This window comes from Hypomesus nipponensis, chromosome 22 (assembly GCF_054491055.1).
Source record: "Hypomesus nipponensis isolate SF chromosome 22, ASM5449105v1, whole genome shotgun sequence".
Classification (NCBI taxonomy): domain Eukaryota; kingdom Metazoa; phylum Chordata; class Actinopteri; order Osmeriformes; family Osmeridae; genus Hypomesus; species Hypomesus nipponensis.
Window position 1 is genome coordinate 7752163 of NC_140382.1, and position 19998 is coordinate 7772160.

General features: G+C 47.6%; 6 protein-coding genes across 7 annotated transcripts; 3 read left to right on the forward strand and 3 right to left on the reverse strand.

Moving 5' to 3' along the window:
- The first annotated feature begins 1207 nt into the window (after positions 1-1207).
- On the forward strand, positions 1208-3791 carry LOC146236251 (scavenger receptor cysteine-rich type 1 protein M130-like). Its single transcript, XM_084687004.1, has 5 exons — positions 1208-1417; positions 1889-1921; positions 2110-2409; positions 2750-3055; positions 3766-3791. The coding sequence occupies exons 1-5, from the start codon at positions 1375-1377 to the stop codon at positions 3789-3791; spliced, it is 708 nt and encodes a 235-aa protein (XP_084543130.1). The 5' UTR covers positions 1208-1374.
- Positions 3792-4377: 586 nt separating this feature from the next.
- On the forward strand, positions 4378-6909 carry LOC146236252 (uncharacterized). 2 transcript variants are annotated; one of them, XM_084687381.1, is made up of 4 exons: positions 4378-5149; positions 5429-5758; positions 5930-6018; positions 6090-6909. In XM_084687381.1, exons 2-4 carry the CDS (start codon positions 5467-5469, stop codon positions 6189-6191), a joined length of 483 nt encoding a protein of 160 aa, XP_084543507.1. In that variant the 5' UTR covers positions 4378-5149; positions 5429-5466; the 3' UTR covers positions 6192-6909. The 2 variants fall into 2 exon arrangements, with proteins under 2 accessions (XP_084543507.1, XP_084543506.1); XM_084687380.1 differs by having other exon boundaries at positions 5147-5758.
- A 1394-nt stretch (positions 6910-8303) lies between these two features.
- Positions 8304-13976, forward strand: carm1l (coactivator-associated arginine methyltransferase 1, like). Its single transcript, XM_084687005.1, has 13 exons — positions 8304-8529; positions 9247-9372; positions 9499-9584; positions 9672-9776; positions 9943-10053; positions 10659-10836; positions 11272-11362; positions 12039-12120; positions 12220-12305; positions 12428-12517; positions 12882-13019; positions 13493-13582; positions 13720-13976. The coding sequence occupies exons 1-13, from the start codon at positions 8304-8306 to the stop codon at positions 13727-13729; spliced, it is 1419 nt and encodes a 472-aa protein (XP_084543131.1). The 3' UTR covers positions 13730-13976.
- An 878-nt stretch (positions 13977-14854) lies between these two features.
- On the reverse strand, positions 14855-15849 carry LOC146236254 (heat shock protein beta-11-like). Its single transcript, XM_084687809.1, has one exon. It carries the CDS (start codon positions 15599-15601, stop codon positions 14969-14971), a length of 633 nt encoding a protein of 210 aa, XP_084543935.1. The 5' UTR covers positions 15602-15849; the 3' UTR covers positions 14855-14968.
- Positions 15850-16968: 1119 nt separating this feature from the next.
- On the reverse strand, positions 16969-17913 carry LOC146236255 (heat shock protein 30-like). Its single transcript, XM_084687808.1, has one exon. It carries the CDS (start codon positions 17773-17775, stop codon positions 17131-17133), a length of 645 nt encoding a protein of 214 aa, XP_084543934.1. The 5' UTR covers positions 17776-17913; the 3' UTR covers positions 16969-17130.
- Positions 17914-18577: 664 nt separating this feature from the next.
- LOC146236256 (heat shock protein 30-like) lies at positions 18578-19471 on the reverse strand. Its single transcript, XM_084687807.1, has one exon. It carries the CDS (start codon positions 19370-19372, stop codon positions 18728-18730), a length of 645 nt encoding a protein of 214 aa, XP_084543933.1. The 5' UTR covers positions 19373-19471; the 3' UTR covers positions 18578-18727.
- Positions 19472-19998: the final 527 nt, after the last annotated feature.

Here is a 19998-nt window from a genome sequence, read left to right on the forward strand (position 1 = left end):
GAAGCAGAGAACAAGCTAGTGCAGGATGGGAGGGTGGAGGAAAGAACAGTGGAGGAGAGGGGTGAGTTATGATGGTGAGTAGAAGGTAGGACACACACACACACTGCATATGGACACATGGATACACAGACAAACCCCCTCCTACATGCACAGACAATCACACTGATGCACAGCTATAGAGAAAGTATATAGTTATGTTATGGTGTTGATACCAGTGAGCCTGTGACAGAGTGTCTTTGTAAGTCCATCTGACAGATGGCGATGCTTTGAGTTGTGGGTAAAACAATCAAGTCCACCAAGAGGGGGTGTTTCCAGTGTGCATGTGCTGACTGAGAGCAGGCCTCCCAGATGTGGCGAGGCTGCTGGTGCTGAGGTGGTAGAGGCAGGCCAGATCAGAGCTCTGAATCTGTTACCAGACAGCCTCACTCCCCCACACATTCCTCCATTCTATGAGCATGCCCCTGTGTGTGTGTGCGCGTGTCTCTGTGTGTGTGTGTGTGTGTACTGTATCTGTGTGAGTGGATGTGTTTTCTATGTACACGTGTGCATGACATTTCTAACATTGCAAATGTTAAGAACCGCTGACCACTACTACTTCTGATCACTGATGTTATCATGTTCATGATGTTCATGGAAGATCCTTTGCAAGTCTTCTGCACAATATATTTTTTAGCCAATATACATTTTTGAGTATCAAAGTATTTGTTTAATTTAAAGTTAATAAGTTTTGGATTTGTTAATTTAATAACTTAATAAAATATGGTTCACATCTCATAAGTTCCTCCAAAAGCCCATTTTTAGTGGTCACTGTCAAACTTTGTTTGCCTATGTTTATTATTGTCATAGCTGTGTCCTATTCAGCTATGATGATATGACCACTTGAGTTGTGACATAGAGATAGACTGAGTGCATCTGTTCACACAGATTTCAATAGAAGATATATTTTTATAATGTCCATTTATGAATCTTAATATTTGAATGAAAACATGTTTTAAGTTGTGCCTGTGGTCATTGTGACCCCGAGGGGTGCGGCCCCCTTTGCGGCAGGCGTCCCTTATTTTTCTGTATTGAAGGTGTGTGTGTGTGTGTGAGTGTGTGTTTGTATGTGTGAGTGTGTGTGTGTGTGTGTGTGTGTGAGTGTGTGTAAGACCACTCCCCTTGGCCTGCCTCTGACACCCTGACATGAGCTGCAAGATGGTCCCAGAGATATTAAGTATGAAAGCAGACAAGCTGTACGAGATGCGGAAATGCATCACAGGAAACTGAAGATACATAACTGATAGGAGGGAAGCAGCAGTTTGTGTCCTCAGCCCTCAGTCCACTCCCCAGTCAGAAGTCTTCTACAGCCCAGTGGAGACCCAGTCTGAGAGAGAGATGCTCCCGGTCCTAATGCTGGTGGTCATGTTCTGGAGCGCAGGTAGGGCTCTGTTGTATCTGTACACATGTTTGTATTAGTATACTTTTAGAATACTTGTGTTACTGCATATATGACTGTTATACATTGTATTGAGGGAGGGAGGGAGGGAGGGAGGGAGGGAGGGAGGGAGGGAGGGAGGGAGGGAGGGAGGGAGGGAGGGAGGGAGGGAGGGAGGGAGGGAGGGAGGGAGGGAGGGAGGGAGGGAGGGAGGGAGGGAGGGAGGGAGGGAGGGAGGGAGGGAGGGAGGGAGGGAGGACGGAAGGAGGGAAGGAGGGAAGGAGGGAAGGAGGGAAGGAGGGAAGGAGGGAGGTGAAAGAGAGGTTGTGTGAAAGAGAGGGGGTGAAGAAGTTAGTCAGGGGGAGGGAGGGGGAGGAAGGAAGGCTGGACTAGTTAGTGAGAGATGAGTGGATGAATGACAGATAAATGAATAAATGAAGGTAAAGTCATGTTGAAGTTATTTCCTCTCCTCAGGTTTCCAGGCTCCAGTCACTGATGAACCTCCAGGTTGGTAGAACATGAGCCTTTTACCATGACAACTAACGAGGCACTACTGGTTGTTGAGTTGTAAAGTTGTATTTGTTGTGTCAGTCTAGGGAAACACAACTGTGTTTCTGGTGTGATAAGGTTAGAGGTTGTTTTTGGACAGGACTGTAGAGACAGTCAGAGGACCTGACTGTCTCCTGTCTCTCCAGGTTCTGATGTGAGGTTGGTGGGTGGAGGTAGTCGCTGTGCTGGTAGAGTGGAGATGAAACACCAGAAAAAGTGGAGACAACTATATAAAAGGCATACCTGGAGCATTAAGCATGCAGCTGTAGTCTGCAGAGAGCTGGACTGTGGATCTGCTGTTTTAACAAGAGGTTATGTTGGTGATGAATATCTTCCTGCATGGGAGTTTGTATCTAACTGTGCTGGGACTGAGTCTGCTCTGAGGCAGTGTGGACACACGAGGAACACGTTCAACACTTCCTTTGTCACAGAAGTGATCTGCTCAGGTAATACACACAGATGTTGTCACATTCACCTGGGGATGTTGGTAGTCAAACGTTACTTAATCTGAACCTTGCAAATTAGCTGTTTATACATTACCACAGAGCACTTCTTCAGATTGTTATTAGATACTTTATAAAGGTGTCCTTTTCTGAAGAAATTTAAGCACGTTCATTTCTTGATAGATTCACCTCACGTAAAATATTTTTTAAATTTTAATAATTATATTTTATTAATTATATTGTAATGTAATTTAACTGTTTTAATCATTCTTGAGGCACGTAAAACATGTTTATTGGTGGTTTTCTGTCTCCATGTCCTTACTGACCTTCTCTCTTCCTCCAGAGTCTGTGAGGCTTGTGGAGGGAGCTGGTCTGTGCTCTGGCAGAGTGGAGGTGAGGTCTGATCAGTCCTGGGTCTCAGTGTGTGAAGCTGACTTTGACAGGCTGGATGCAGAGGTGGTCTGTCGGCAGCTTGGCTGTGGGGCTCCTTTAGCTCTCCAGGGGGCGCTCTATGGAGAAGGGAAAGGTCCACTCTGGGATAAAGAGTTCAAGTGTGGAGGCAAGGAGTCCCGTCTCCTGGACTGTGACACCTCAGACTCAGCTAGAAACACCTGCTCACCTGGCAGTGCTGTTGGACTCACCTGCTCAGGTACTGGAAGAACAAGTTTGTTTCTCAACATCAGTTACTCACTCACAGAGAGATTATGGGAAAGATGAGAGCAGTGTTTTATTAGGATGCAGAGAGTCAAAGGACCTGACTGTCTCCTGTCTCTCCAGGTTTTGATGTGAGGTTGTTGGATGGAGGAAGTCGCTGTGCAGGCAGAGTGGAGATCAAACACCAAGAAGAGTGGAGACTACTGTACAGTTTTATTTGGAATGTAAAGCATGCAGCTGTAGTATGCAAACAGCTGGACTGTGGATCTGAAATTTCAACAAAAATGTATGTTGGTGATGAAGATCGTCCTGCATGGGGGTTTACATCTTACTGTGCTGGGACTGAGTCTGCTCTGAGGGACTGTGGAACAGTAAAAGAATATGTCAGCACTTATGCTGTTATGGAGGTGATCTGCTCAGGTAATACACACCTAGTGTTGTTACATTCACCTGGTGATCTTTGTAGTCACACATTACTTAGTTTGAACCTGTCAGTAGCTATCCGTACATTACCAAAGACTACATCAATAGATCATAAAGATCCCATGAGATGCAGTTTTGGATGCTTTTATATAGGCCTTAGTGGTCCCCTAATACTGCATCTGAAGTCTCTTTCCCGAAATTCAGCCTTGGTGCAGAATTACAGCCACTACGAGAAGTGTCACAATGAGCTTTCCTCAGGACGTGCTGTTTCTGTGTCTGTAGCTTTAAATGCTATGAACAAGAAATAGGCGGGGTTAACTGCCATGCTTCGGTCGTTTGCAAGCCATGATGTCTCGAGGAAAAACCAATGTCGCGCTTTAATGGTCGTAGCTCATTTTTTCATTGGTGGGCCAAATTCTCTCTGCAGGCAAAGCAGAGAAAGGGGATGTAACCCTTATTGTGACGTCACAATAGGGGGATTTTCAAAACCGAGCGTTTGAGCTCTCATTTTCTCAAAGGCGGAGAAAAACACCCAGGGCTTGGTTTACACCAATCGAAATTTCTAGCCACTGGGTGACCAAATCAGGCTAGGAGAACTCAGATTAATGTTTAATAACATCTTAAAGTGAAGTTTTCATGTCATGGGACCTTTAACAAAGGTTTACAACAGCTTACTGCTCCCTACAGGTGTATTCAGGAACAAACACAATGATCCAGTCAATAGCTGTCAGAACATTACCATAGATTACAGTCTATAACTATTAATGGTATGTTGGGTTGTTGTTGTTTTAATAAATTCAAGGATGATGTCTTGTCAAGACATTAATCTTGCATAAAAAAGAATATGAATGGAACAAGTACTGTTTATTAAGCACATTCATTTATTGATGGTTTTCTGTCTCCATGTCCTTACTGACCTTCTCTCTTCCTCCAGAGTCTGTGAGGCTTGTGGAGGGAGCTGGTTGGTGCTCTGGCAGAGTGGAGGTGAGGTCTGATCAGTCCTGGGTCTCAGTGTGTGAAGCTGACTTTGACAGGCTGGATGCAGAGGTGGTCTGTTGGCAGCTTGGCTGTGGGGCTCCTTTAGCCCTCCAGGGAGCGCTCTATGGAGAAGGGAAAGGTCCACTCTGGGATAAAGAGTTCCAGTGTGGAGGCAAGGAGTCCCGTCTCCTGGACTGTGACACCTCAGACTCAGCTAGAAACACCTGCTCACCTGGCAGTGCTGTTGGACTCACCTGCTCAGGTACTGGAAGAACAAGTTTGTTTTTCAACATCAGATTTTCACTCAAAGAGAGATTATGGGAAAGATGAGAGCAGTGTTTTATTAGGATGCAGAGTCAGAGGACCTGACTGTCTCTGGTCTCTCCAGGTTCTAATGTGAGGTTGGTGGATGGAGGTAGTCGCTGTGCTGGTATAGTGGAGCTCAAACAACAGGAAGAGTGGAGACAACTGGAAATTAGGTCTATCTGGAGCATTAAGCATGCAGCTGTAGTCTGCAGAGAGCTGGACTGTGGATCTACTGTTTCAACAAGACAATATCGTGGTGATGAAGATCGTCCTACCTGGGAGTTTTCATCTCGCTGTGCTGGGACTGAGTCTGCTCTGAAGGAGTGTGAACTCGAGCGGAACACGTTCAACACTTCCTCTATCACAGAAGTGATCTGCTCAGGTAATGCACACAATGTTGTTGCATTCACCTGGGGATCTTGGTAGTCAAACCAAGTCACAATTTCTGTCAGTACATTCCAAAAAACTATACCTTTATAGAATGTTTCTAAGGTTTTCAGCAGACTACTGTCCCCTACAGGTGTAATCCGGCACCACCGCAGGTGTCATGTGGCGCTGGTGTACCTGGTTGCCATGCCAATGTTATCATCACAGCTAAATAAGTACAGAAGTACTGTCACCTGCTTTTCTGTTTCCCCCTCCATTTTCCTTTTTTTTGCAGATCTCCTGTCGCAGCCTGGTATCTCCCTGTCTTCCTCCATGCTAGGGGTCTCCCAGGACCAGCAGCAGGGGCTACAGGTGTTCAGGGACCACAGCTTCACCATCACCTGCTCCATCCAGCCACAGTACCCAGGAGGCTCCTTCCATGTCACCTTCACTGGCTCCAATACAACCCTGACACACACCCTCACAGCTGTCAGTCACTCTGCCAACTTCCTGTTTCCTGCTGCAGACCACACCCACCAAGGGAGCTACAGCTGTGTTTATGAAGTCTACGTTTTCTCTCATAACTTCACCTCTGAGAGTCAGCTCCTCTCTCTCACTGTTGCAGGTAAGTGAGAATAGATGTTCAGAACCACAACTTAAAACAGTTTAGTCTTTCTCTAAAAACAAGTAGCTGCACTTTAGAAAGGAGATGGAAGGTACAGGATGTGTCTTTACCTTGGTAGTTGATCTGATCTGATGATTATCTATCTCCTGATTCGCTGTGTTTCTGTTCCAGCCAATCCTCTGCCAGCTTTCATCATCAGAGTGGTGTCGGTGTTGCTAACTCTGCTGACGTCCAGCACTGCCCTCTATCTGTACTTTAAGGTACTGTAGTTTGTTCACAAGGGACATTTGTCCTTCCTCCCCCTTTCCGTGACTCTGTTGTGTCTCTCCAGGCCACCAGGGAGCCTGCAGAGAGGGGGAGCATGGAGCTGGTCTCTCTGCATTCCAGTGCTGAAGCTGGGCCAGGAGAGGAGAGAGCAGCCCAGAGGATGTAGCAGGAGGGGAGTGCTGTGGAGACGCTGATCTGAGGTCAGTCATGGAGTCTCTGCCAATGGTGACTGGCAGCACTGAGGGAAGCTAGTCTGATCCTGGATCTGCTAGCAACGCCGTTTAAATACAGATTTTATGAATCAAATGATTTCTTCACTTATCAACACATTTTAATGTGATAACAGTTAATTTTGATATGATTATTTTTATTGTAAACATGTAAAAAGTGTTTTTTTTACCGCTGCTTTTTTTAATCGCAATTGTCATGGCAACAGCAGTTGATTGTTTAATACTTAACTTTAATAGTTCTACTCTCAAGTGTTTTTTGATGTCGTTTTTAATAGGAATAAGATGTTCGGTTTTTGGTTCAGAATAAGATTACGAGGGGTGGTGTGTTAAGAGGGCAAATAGTTATGAGGAAGCTATGAGGAAGCTAGTCTGATCCTGGATCTACTCGCGACACCATTTACAAAAAACTTTCAAATTCCTTTATTTTTACAATTATTTTATGAATAAAGCTTGTTTCGTTTTTTTTTTACCACTTTTGCTTTACTTATCAACACATTTTAACGTGAGGTAATTTGGTGATGATTGTTTTTATAGTAATTGTCAACAGCAGTTGAGTGTTTAATACTTAATACTACATTTTTTGTAACTTGCTGAGTGTTTTTTGATGTAGTTTTTAATATGAATAAGATTTTCGTTGTTAAGAGGTCAAATAGTTACGAGGATTTGAATTTGTTCTCCTGGCCTCCTGACAGTAAAGTTAATTAAAATGAAAAACTAGTCAGTGTTTTCATTTTACATCTGTAATTTACTCACCAGCAGTGGTTGCCTTGGAGACTCCTGACAACAGAACACATTGTAATGGGAACACAGAACTGACCTGCACCACAGGAAATATCCAAGCTATCTATCTAACATGCATCTAAAGCTAGTTTGAACTTTATTTGTCCACTGCAACAAGGACAAGTGAAGCTACAAGCTTGCTAGTGTATTAGACGACTCGTCTTTAGAGAAACAGTGCATGTTCTTCAGAGGACAGCCTGTGGTAATTTGTGCGAACACATTTACATTATATTTTACATTTATGCATCTACCAGATGCTTTTATCCACAGTCACTTCCAAGAGAGGGTTTTACAAAAGTGCATAGGTCACTGATCATAACAAAGAGATAGCCCCAAACATTGTGCATAGCCAAACATGAAGCAGACATTGTGAACCCAAATAAGCCCCAAAGGGAAGAACAATAAGAACACGTAGTTAGACAAGTTACAATTAAACAGCAAGAACCTCGAAAGTGCAAGAGTGTACCTGTGGAAAAAGCAAGCAACAACAATGTATTTCACAGCGAGTACAATAACTTTAAGACAGTTACAACAAACCAACAAGAGCAACAGTCTCTCAATGAGAGTCATTGTGATCCTGGGGGAAACTAACATCCGGTTCAGCCAATCATTCCTAAGTGCCGTTGTACTCCTGGAACAAGTGCGTCTTGAGCCTTTTCTTGAAGGTGGGGAGACAGTCAATGTCTCTGATGGAGGTGGTGAGTTGATTCCACCACTGGGGGGCCAGACAGGAGAAGGGCTTGTGTTGGGACTGGGCACTCTCGAGTGGTGGGACCACCAGACGGTTGTCAGATGAAGACCAAAGGTGGCGGGTGGGGGTGTAAGGCTGTAGTCGGGTGCAATTCCGTTCACTGCTCGGAAGGTCAATACCAGAGTCTTGAATCTGATACGGGCCGTGATGGGAAGCTAGTGGAGGGAGATGAGGAGCGGGGTAACATGGGAGCATCTGGGTAGATTGAAGACCAGTTGTGTTACGTTAACTGAAATAGCCTATATAGTACAAATCCAAGGACTGAGGTATGCTGTCGTGCTGCAACTGACTGAAAGGGGGCAGTGATGAGCAGAGATTAAAGTTGTACTTACTTTATGCCTTCAGCTCCAGATGTTTCCAGTCGTAAGACACGCCCCGAGTCTATCCTTTTTCTCCCATTCCTCCCTCTCCTGCTCCCTCCCTCTATTCCTCCCCTCTTGTGCTCCCTCCTTCCCTCAATATTTATAAACCAAACTCACTAGACTGACTGGGCATTGCTGTCACTACACATGGAGCTATGGAAAGAGAAGCAGAGAACAAGCTAGTGCAGGATGGGAGGGTGGAGGAAAGAACAGTGGAGGAGAGGGGTTTCTATGTCCGTGTGTTTGGTGTGGAGGAGGGTGTGGTGAGGGGGGGTGAGGTGGTGGGCAGGTGTGAGGTGGGGCTGAAAGAGCAGAGACCAGACCAGGAACTGTCTCTTCATATCACACGGCAGGGGGGCCCCCTGCTCAACATTTATGATGGTGAGTAGAAGGTAGGACACACACACACACACTCCTACATGCACAGACAATCACACTGATGCACAGCTATAGAGAAAGTATATAGTTATGTTATGGTGTTGATACCAGTGAGCCTGTGACAGAGTGTCTTTGTAAGTCCATCTGACAGATGGCGATGCTTTGAGTTGTGGGTAAAACAATCAAGTCCACCAAGAGGGGGTGTTTCCAGTGTGCATGTGCTGACTGAGAGCAGGCCTCCCAGATGTGGCGAGGCTGCTGGTGCTGAGGTGGTAGAGGCAGGCCAGATCAGAGCTCTGAATCTGTTACCAGACAGCCTTACTCCCCCACACATTCCTCCATTCTATGAGCATGCCCCTGTGTGTGTGTGTGCGTGTCTCTCTGTGTGTGTGTGTGTGTACTGTATCTGTGTGTGTGAGTGGATGTGTTTTCTATGTGCACGTGTGCATGACATTTTCCTATTTCCTGCATTGCAAATGTCCCCTCCTCACTGTGTGGTCTCCTGATCCGCTGACAACTTTGGGTGATTTACTGCCCTCTGTGCATGTGTGCATGTGGGTGTGTGTGCAGCATGCAGTGTTATATTTTTCTGGTACACTGGTCCTGCTGTTGTAGAGAGCCTTCCAGAGCCTTCCAGAGCAGCAGAAGCCATAGCTGCTACACTAACGCAGTCTGTGAGCCGCTCAAACCAGCCCCTCACGGCTGTGTGTTCCCGTACAGGCGTTGGAGCCTGTGTGTTCAGGTTTGCGGTCACCACGGAGACCGAACGCTGCATTGTCGGAAGCTGTTCCTTCTTAGTCACCATTGGCAACCTGACTGTCCTGCTGCAGTTTAGAACACCTAGAGGTGAGGACTTTTGAAGTGTATCGACCTTGCGAACACAGCCGGTTCATACTTGATATAACTTCATCATAATGAGACTAGTGGTGGTGTTACCTGGACAGCATGTTGTTTGCTTCCTGTTTCCCCCAGAGCTGCAGGACTTCCTGGACCAACTGATGGGAAGAGCCAGCTGCAGGAGGCAGACATCCCAAGACTCATCCCCCCTGCGCGGTCATGTAGGTGACCATTAGCCACCATCCCATCATCTCATCTCCAGGTGGGTTAATGCTTTGCTGACCCGACTTCTCTCTTCTCCCCTCCAGTTCCATGGGCATTTATCACAGCAGCAGAACATGCTACAGGATTACCTGAGGACAGCTACATACCAGAAGGCCATCCTGCTCAACGAGGCTGACTTCAGAGACAAGGTGACCCCTCAGACACCTGTGTTAACTGGCCTCTAGCTGGCCTCACAAGACTTCCACCCCCCTAGGGGTTCTACCTTAGGTTGTCTTCCCAGTCTCTCATTGAACATGAGTCACAGGTTCTGTAACTGCTCTGTGTGGGATGATGATGATACCGTTTGGTCTCCAGGTGGTTCTGGAAGTGGGCTCTGGTTCAGGGATCCTGTCCTTATTCGCACTGCAGGCAGGAGCCAGGAGGGTGTACACTGTCCAGACCAGCCCCGCTGTAAAGTACACTCAGGTACCCACTATCTGTTACACAAGTAGCAAGTAGACAAATAGGTCAGCAATAGCAAGTGTTGAGTCGAGTCTTCATTCATACCTTCCCTATACCCTTCCTACCAGTTCATTTTCCCTCCCTCCCTCCCTCCCTCCCTCCCTCCCTCCCTCCCTCCCTCCCTCCCTCCCTCCCTCCCTCCCTCCCTCCCTCCCTCCCTCCCTCCCTCCCTCCCTCCCTCCCTCCCTCCCTCCCTCCCTCCCTCCCTCCCTCCCTCCCTCCCTCCCTCCCTCCCTCCCTCCCTCCCTCCCTCCTTCCCAGAAAAACAGTTTGGGCCAGAATAAGCCTCAAGTCATTTCTCCTTAAGAATGTCAAGCCATGCAAAATAACAGGAGGGGGTAGGGTGTGTGTGCGTGCGTGCGTTTAGGGACTATGTGGGCTGTCATCCAGGGTTCTGAGGTTTTCTTCTCGCTTCTAGGAGACGCACCATGAGGGCGAGGGTAGGTGAGGGTAAGGGTAGGTGAGCGTAAGGGTGGATGCTTGGGCAGACATGAGTCAGATCAGTCACTAGATTTGGTCTCTCTCTGACAGGAGTAGTGTCCTCGTGTCCTCTCCTCTCCCCCCTGCAGCTCCTGATGAGCAGTAACAGTGTGTCAGACAGGGTGTGTGTCCTGAGGGGCGGGGTGGAGGAGGTGTGCTGCCCCGAGCAGGTCGACATCATCGTCTCTGAGCCAATCGGATACATGCTGCTCAACGACAGGATGTTGGAGAGCTACGTCCATGCCAGGAAGTGGCTCCAACCCAACGGTTAGTCACCCCCCCAGCACACCACCACCACCCCCCACCACCACCACACCACCACCACCCCACACCACCACCACCACCACCCCCCACCACCACCACACCACCACCACCCCACACCACCACCACCACCACCCCACACCACCACCACCCCACACCACTGCCCCACACCACCGCCCCACACACCACCACCACCCCCCACCACCACCCCCCCACACCACCACCACCACCATCCCCCACCACCACCACCCCCACACCACCGCCCCCCACACCACCACCACTACCACTCTCCCCTCACCATACACTAAAACCTCTCACACACACACTAAGAAGATGATAATGCCTTATAGGATTAATGTGTTTGTGTGTGTACGTGCGGGTGTGTGTATGTGTGTATGCGTGTGTATGTGTGTGTGTGTGTGTGTGTGTGTGCGTGTGCAGGTCTCATGTTCCCCTCCTACAGTGACCTTCACCTGGCCCCCTTCACAGACGAGCAGCTCTACATAGAACACTACGCTCGTGCTAGCTTCTGGTGGGACACACACTGACAGATATGCCATTTCTTTCCACATCCCCCATCTCTTCTCCGTCCCTTCTCTTCTCTCCCTCCCCCTCTCCTTTCCTCGCCTCCCCTCCTCCCGTCTCCTCTACCCCCTCCTCTCTCTTGAGGAAAGCTGAACTGAATGCCAGTGTGTTAACGGAGCATGATGACCCTTCCTCTCCCTCCCTCCCACGTCTATCTCTCCTCTTCCTCTCTTCTCTCCCTTTTCTCTTTCTCCCCTCTTCCTCTCCTGCGCTCCCCTAGTCTCATGTTCCACCACCTTCATATTGTTGCATCTCACTCAGCAGACTAGGGGTAGTGCTGCCAGGGTATTTAGTGTGTGTGTGTGTTGGAGTGTGACAGCCCTTCCCTGCTCTATGTAGGTTAGCACCGGGCTTTGACCTCAGCCAAGCATATTTCCTGTCAGCATAAGACGCTGGCTGCTACAGCCCGACCCTGATGTGTCTGCCTCCTCAGACCAGACTAGACCCTCTCAGTCCCTCTCTCTGTCCCTCTCTGTCCATCGCTCCCCCCCCCAACCCCCACCCCCAACTTAGTCCCTTTTTGTCCGTCTCCGCCCCCCTCACATCCCCTCCTGCTCCTCCCTGTTCTCCTTTTCCTCGTAAACGAGCACCAAACTGTACCCCCCGTGTGCACCCTCCCCCAGGCGCCAGAGGTGTTTCTATGGCATCAACCTGAGTGGGCTGCACAGCGCTGCAGTAGAGGAGGTCTTCAGGCAGCCCATCGTGGTGAGGGGAGGGGGGGGGCTGACAGGGTCTGGAGGGCCCGGGGAGGGGGAGGGGGGAGGTCTAGTGGGACAGCTCCTCTTCAATGTGTCTGTGTTCTAGGATACGTTTGACATGCAGATTCTGATGGCCAAGTCCATCAAGCACTCCATCAGCTTCACGGAGACCAAGGAGAAGGACCTCCTCAGGTACGAGCTGTGCTGCGTGCTCTGACTCTCACTGTGGAGGCTGGACTTGCACCAGCCGTCGTGCCATCTGGGTGTCACTGTTCTCCTGGCAGCTGTGTGTGTGTGTGTGTGTGTTCTGTCAGGATGGAGATTCCCTTTGTGTTCCCACTCCTCCAGTCTGGGCTGGTCCATGGAATCGCCTTCTGGTTCGACGTGGCCTTCGTAGGATCCAAGTAAGAGCTACTGGTCAACGACAACTATTAAATACGGTGTTGGTAGGAAGTAGAGTTTGTCAGCTTGTGGTGTCTGTCAAGCAAACAAGAACGACTAATAATCACTGCACTTTCCATTCAAAAAGGGTCAAAACGACTCCAAACTTCACTTCAAACTTAAATTGGTACTCATGTAAAAAAACCAAAAGCCGACATCTACAGCTTTGTGGATGCGAAGACAAACGACAGACAAGAGCTTGTTGACCTTGCAAAAGTGTACCAACCTAAACGAGGCTTCCATCTGTTTCTCTCTCTCTCTCTCTCTCTCTCTCTCTCTCTCTCTCTCTCTCTGTCTCTCTCCCTCTCTCTCTCTCCTCCTGTCCAGGGCGACGGTGTGGTTGTCAACCTCTCCCTCGGAGCCTCTGACACACTGGTACCAGGTCCGCTGCCTGTTGCAGACTCCTCTGTTTGCCAAGATGGGTCAGACGCTGTCTGGCACTGTGCTGCTCACTGCCAACATGAGGTATGGACGGAACTGGGGACTAAGATAGAAGGGTGTTGGTGGGGATAAGGGACTGAAGATATAATAAGAAGAAGACTTTATTGATATGGCACATTTCATACAAGAATTGCATTTCAAAGAGCAGCTCAAGGTGCTTTACATAAAATCAATAAAACAATAATATAAGTAATAAAAGTAATGAAACCCTTATGAAGATAGGCCGCAGTCTAGCGTGTTTGCGTCCCTAATATTTATGGGTAATGTGTTCCATAGTTTTGTGGCGTAATTGACAAAGGCCGCATCGCTAAGATATAGGGGAATAGAAAACAGTGGACTAGGACTAAGAGGACGAGAAGACCAGGGGTTTGGAGACTAGTCACAAAGGGATGAGGAGATAAGGGTCATAAGGATGTGCTCGGAGATATGGCCTGTATGGAGCTGTATAGGTGGGTGGTGACCTCCCATCCCTCTGCCTCTTCCCCGGTCCCTGCCAGGCAGAGCTATGACATCGACATCTCAGCAGTCGTGGACCAGTCAGGCTTCCGGTCTGGTAACAGCCTGGATCTCAAGAACCTCTTCTTCAGGTCAGCTGATACCTCTGCCGGCCTCTCCAGTGGCTGGTCCTGCGTCCCCCCCCCCCGTTCACCCTCTTTATCCAAAGAGTCGTGTGAATCGTGCGGGGAGGATTTCAAACCGTTTGAAATGTGTCTCTCCTCTGCAGGTATGCCTAAGGAGACGCCCTCCACAGATGGGTCCACCACCCCTAACCCTAACCCTAACCCTGTCCTGTCACTCTCAATGCATCAGTGTTCTCAGACAATTAAACCATATATCCCTGCTGCAAAGGTCTGTATTGTACATGTATTGTCGAGGAATTCAAATGAATTGAATCTGCGGTATCAATGCAAGTGGAGAGAGTAAGACACAGACAGAGAGAGAGGCTTATGGAAATGGTGTGGGAGCAAAAAATAAACGACGTCAAGCTGAGTGTTTCTTGTCAAGTCTACTTTCCAGTTAAAACAGGTCGGGGCATAGGACGTTATAATCAAGACATCTGCAAGAGGGTTCCACACATGTACACTATCTTCCCAGTGCTTTTAACACCACACAAACCCTGCTCCTGAGAGTCATGCTACTGTCAATGCAGGTGGGTGCTCCACTGGCTGCCTGCATTACAATCCACTTGACTGGCAGACTGCAGTTGTCTACTGGGGCTGTGGCGTCAGAGTGGAAGGTTGTAATAGACTGGAAACATTAGGAGCTCCTAGGAGGGTAGGCTTTGCCTTAAGAGCCAGACCTGACTCTATCAACGAGGTGGCAGGGAGGACAATGGTAGCCCAACTGTCGGCCATTATTATTATTAGCTGAGCAAAATAAAGATCTATGTTATTTATGACAGGCATGGCATTCATGAAGTACCTTTAAGAAGACTCCAATCCTTACAGAATATGCCTTGGACGCTGATGCCCTCCTGAGTCAGACTGAAGAGTGTGGAACTCTTCTAGCGTGTTCTGGAATGAACCCAGCATGTTTTGGAACTCCACTCGTGTGTTCTGCAACTCCTTAAAATGACTAGAATGACAATGTGCTGCCCTCTAGTGGAGATTAATTAACAATAACTTTGTGACAAAGTTGGTAAAGATGAGTGCTGAAATTACTTCCATACTTTCAGAGCTAACTGGCACATCTCTGTAATTCTCTAGCTAAGACATTCTAATTCTAGATAATGCACAAAAAGTCTTGATTTGTGTGCCACTTTGGATCTTTAGCGTCTGATTAATGAATGCATATAAATGTAAGCTCTTAATGAGCTGCAACAAGCTGTGTAATAGAATCATTATAAACACTCACAGGCAAAGCTTTTTTGAAAGATTTATTGTTTTAAGATGAAAATGCATAATTTAATTTAATCTACAGATCACAGTGTTTATCAAACTGTACAAAAATAACTTTTAGACAGATGCAGATGATCAGTCTTTCTTGGTCTCATTCTCCACAGGGATGGGGATGTGGCCTTCAGCTCCAGAGCTCTGAGGGGATGGGGCGGGGGCGATGGCAGGGGCGAAGCTGATGGGCACCACCCTCTCTTTCCCATCGGTCACTGCCTGCTGTGGTGCATGGATCCGGAGCTGCCCATTGGTCAGGGAGCAGGTGACCTGCTCGGCGTTGACCCCGTCAGGAAGGTCAAACTCCTGCCTGAACTCCTGACATCTGTAAGAGTAGGAGCCTTTCCCATCGTCCTGCTTCTTCTCCGTCTTCCCACTGACTCTCAGCTTCCTGCCCACCTGCTTGACAGACAGGTCCTCTGGGGAGAAGTCCTTAGTGTCCAGGGTCAGGGCGAAGAGATCCCTGTCCTTCCCCATCTGGAAAGAGATTGGCTGGAAGACGGAGGAGGAGGACACCGACTGGTCGATCTCCTCAAAGATCTTCTGGTGCAGGCGCTCCATGTACTCCATGTTGTGCCTCATCTCCTGCATGTGTCTCATCATCTCCTGCTCCATGTGGTAAACGAGGGGGCGGGTCTCGGGCCACAGGCTGCGGACAGGCCAGTGCAGGTCCATGAAGGGGCTGATGGGGTGCTGGAATACACTGGGGCAAAGCATCTTCACTGGTGGTCTCTCTTCTGGTCTTGACTGGGGCTGCACTGATCTCTACTGGTCTCTCCTCGGTTAGACTGGTCTCTACTGGTCTCTCCTCGGTTCCTGGTGTCTTCTGGTTTTACTTTGGTCTCTGCTGGTACTAGCCTCTTGATCTCTGTTGTTGTTGCTGTCTTGTTTTGCTCCTCTCCTCTCGTCTTTCTGTTGGTGCCTGAGTGATCGTCTCTGCGTCCGAATGAGCTTATGACTGATCAGAGACGGCCGGCCTCCTTTTATGCTGGGCTGGAAACTTCCAGCAGCATTCCAGTGACGGTGGCTTTTCTGTTATGACTACGTAACTTTACTCATAGGCCAAAACAGCATTTGGCTGTTACTTCAGCCCTGCTGCCACATGCCATGATCACGGAGCTCTAGTCTATTTAAGGGTTTAGGCTCAGTGGCCGGTCACTTGGACAGGACACACAAGAGGGGGTTAATAAGCAGAGGGAAATAGAGAAAGACAGAGAGAGAGAGAGAGAGAGAGAGAGAGAGAGAGAGAGAGAGAGAGAGAGAGAGAGAGAGAGAGAGAGAGAGAGAGAGAGAGAGAGAGAGAGAGAGAGAGAGAGAGAGAGAGAGAGAGAGAGAGAGAGAGAGAGAGAGAGAGAGAGAGAGAGAGAGAGAGAGAGAGAGAGAGAGAGAGAGAGAGAGAAAGACAGACAGACAGACAGACAGACAGACAGACAGACAGACAGACAGACAGACAGACAGACAGACAGAGATGGAGACAGAAAGGGGAATTTGTGACAGCTGCCTGACAGGTCATTCACACCCTAAGATAAACTATTTTCTTCATGACAACAAGCCTAAAGATATCCCTGATGCCACTGTCCTAGCAGTTAGATAGACTTATGAAGGTTAGGAAACAATGATCTGGTATGAAAGCGTAGACAAACGTTTTATACTAAATGGTAAATATCAAGGACAAAATATACTTCCAACACGACCTGTATTAGGTGGTTATATTTAACTATTGTCACTATTCCAAGTCTTTTTCCGCGAGAGAGAATCTGAATATGACACCAGTGACAACATTGTTTCTGCACTCAGTTCTATTTCAATCGGATGGTTAGGTTGTGAATTGACCGTCAGCGAATAAAACATGCTCACTTACAGTAAGGAGGACTCTGACTCATAAACCCAATACAAACTACTACCTACACCATACCTGAATCAGCCCCGAACACCTCAGACTTGCAGGGTCTGTTCATATAAGGGCATTTTTGCTTAATTGACTGTCATTTATAATACATGTCAGTATCAATAAATTGTTCCAATCCAGGAAGTGAGGGAAGTTGGTCTTGACTACATATTTGACCACAGGAGTGACTCATGAACTGAGGCAAATATAGTTTATTTAATTGTATTTTTTATAACGTAATTAAAATGCATTATTGAAATTTAAATACATTTCTGTGTAGACAGAACAAGAGTAAACGCAATTGCTACAAACGATTTATGAAAGTATAAAATGATATCAACTGGCACAGAGAATCATATCAGTCCAACTTGTCAGCGGTCTCCTTCTGGTTGCTGTGGGAGACTGTGCTGCCCCCCGTGGGTGAGCTGAGGCACTGCGGGGACTGTGTCTGCTCCAGGTTCGAGCTGATGGGCACCACTCTCTCAGCCTCCTCTGGACACTCTGCCTTTGGAGCCTGGATGTGGAGCTTCCCGTCTTGAGCCAACGAGCAGGTGACCTGCTCGGGGTGGAACCCGTCAGGAAGGTCAAACTCCTGCCTGAACTCCTGACATCTGTAAGAGTAGGAGCCTTTCCCATCGTCCTGCTTCTTCTCCGTCTTCCCACTGACTCTCAGCTTCCTGCCCACCTGCTTGACAGACAGGTCCTCTGGGGAGAAGTCTTTAGTGTCCAGGGTCAGGGTGAAGCGTCCTCCCTCTCTTTCCAGCTGGTAGGAGACTGGCTGGATGGCCACTGAGGTTTCTGCTGGGCTGTGGTCTATCTCCTGGAAGATGGTGTGTTGGAGCTTTTCAATCATCTCCAGACTGCTGTCGAGCTCCTTCATGTGTCTCTGCAGCAGGTCCTGCTGGAGTAGAATAGGCCGCAGCTCTGGCCAGAGACTGCGCACAGGCCAGTAGAGGTCCATGGCTGGTCTGAGGGAAGACTGGAGTACTTTGAGGCGCAGCATCGTCACTGGAGGGTTTTGTGTTGAGTCCTCTTGCTTTGAGATCACACAGTGTGTTCAGTGTTGCTTGTAGCTTTCTGTCTGAGCCCTAGGATTTTCCCAGTTTTATATCCTGCCACTAGGAGCTCCAGCACATTCAGGAACTTTCCAGTACTTACCACACTTCTCCACAGGGAGGCAAATTGCCTGGAAGTGAGTAAACAGTGTTGTATCTTATAAAATGGGAAGTTTTGTCATGCTGTCTCAGTCTAACGTTGTCTTCTGAATGTGTGTTTGTGTCCACTTTGATTGTTCAGATCTATAATACTTTCAACAAAAGAAAGTAGATAACGTCATGTTAATACAATGCTTTTATTTTTTTACCAGATTGTTGTCATTACTATACAACTCTCCAGTACACATAACAACATAACTCTCACAATGAAAATCACGATTTAATGTATAGATTGTATAGGCATAACCTTTTTTCTCATGAATGTCTAGGGAAATTGTGTTTCTGCACTCAGTTCTTTTTCAATCGGATGGTTAGGTTGTGAATAGACCGTTAGCGAATAAAACATGCTCACTTACAGTAAGGAGGACTCTGACTCATGAACCCAATACAAACTACTACCTACACCATACCTGAATCAGCCCCAAACACCTCAGACTTGCAGGGTCTGTTCATATAAGGGCATTTTTGCTTAATTGACTGTCATTTATAATACATGTCAGTATCAATAAATTGTTCCAATCCAGGAAGTGAGGGAAGTTGGTCTTGACTACATATTTGACCACAGGAGTGACTCATGAACTGAGGCAAATATAGTTTATTTAATTGTATTTTTTATAACGTAATTAAAATGCATTATTTAAATTTAAATACATTTCTGTGTAGACAGAACAAGAGTAAACGCAATTGCTACAAACGATTTATGAAAGTATAAAATGATATCAACTGGCACAGAGAATCATATCAGTCCAACTTGTCAGCGGTCTCCTTCTGGTTGCTGTGGGAGACTGTGCTGCCCCCTGTGGGTGAGCTGAGGCACTGCGGGGACTGTGTCTGCTCCAGGTTCGAGCTGATGGGCACCACTCTCTCAGCCTCCTCTGGACACTCCGCCTTTGGAGCCTGGATGTGGAGCTTCCCGTCTTGAGCCAACGAGCAGGTGACCTGCTCGGGGTGGACCCCGTCAGGAAGGTCAAACTCCTGCCTGAACTCCTGACATCTGTAAGAGTAGGAGCCTTTCCCATCGTCCTGCTTCTTCTCCGTCTTCCCACTGACTCTCAGCTTCCTGCCCACCTGCTTGACAGACAGGTCCTCTGGGGAGAAGTCTTTAGTGTCCAGGGTCAGGGTGAAGCGTCCTCCCTCTCTTTCCAGCTGGTAGGAGACTGGCTGGATGGCCACTGAGGTTTCTGCTGGGCTGTGGTCTATCTCCTGGAAGATGGTGTGTTGGAGCTTTTCAATCATCTCCAGACTGCTGTCGAGCTCCTTCATGTGTCTCTGCAGCAGGTCCTGCTGGAGTAGAATAGGCCGCAGCTCTGGCCAGAGACTGCGCACAGGCCAGTAGAGGTCCATGGCTGGTCTGAGGGAAGACTGGAGTACTTTGAGGCGCAGCATCGTCACTGGAGGGTTTTGTGTTGAGTCCTCTTGCTTTGAGATCACACAGTGTGTTCAGTGTTGCTTGTAGCTTTCTGTCTGAGCCCTAGGATTTTCCCAGTTTTATATCCTGCCACTAGGAGCTCCAGCACATTCAGGAACTTTCCAGTACTTACCACACTTCTCCACAGGGAGGCAAATTGCCTGGAAGTGAGTAAACAGTGTTGTATCTTATAAAATGGGAAGTTTTGTCATGCTGTCTCAGTTGTCTTCTGAATGTGAGTTTGTGTCCACCTTGATTCGTCAGATCTGTAATACGTTCCCCAAAAGAAAGTATATTAACGTAATATGAATAAAAATGCTTTAAAAAAAAATATATATATATTGTTGTAATTACTATAAAACACTCCAGTACATAAAAAAACAGAACTCCAACAATGAAAATCCCGATAGGAATAGGAAATGTATACGTTGTATAAGCACAACCTTTTTTATCATGAATGTCTTTTTTATCATGAATGGAAATTATGGGGAACGAAAATCGCATGGTTCCGATTAAAATGCGTCAAAGCCTAGAGGAATTGGACAATACAATGGAAGAGGGGGAGACATGGCTGTGTCTGCTCCTACTAGCCCCTCAAAGCCAG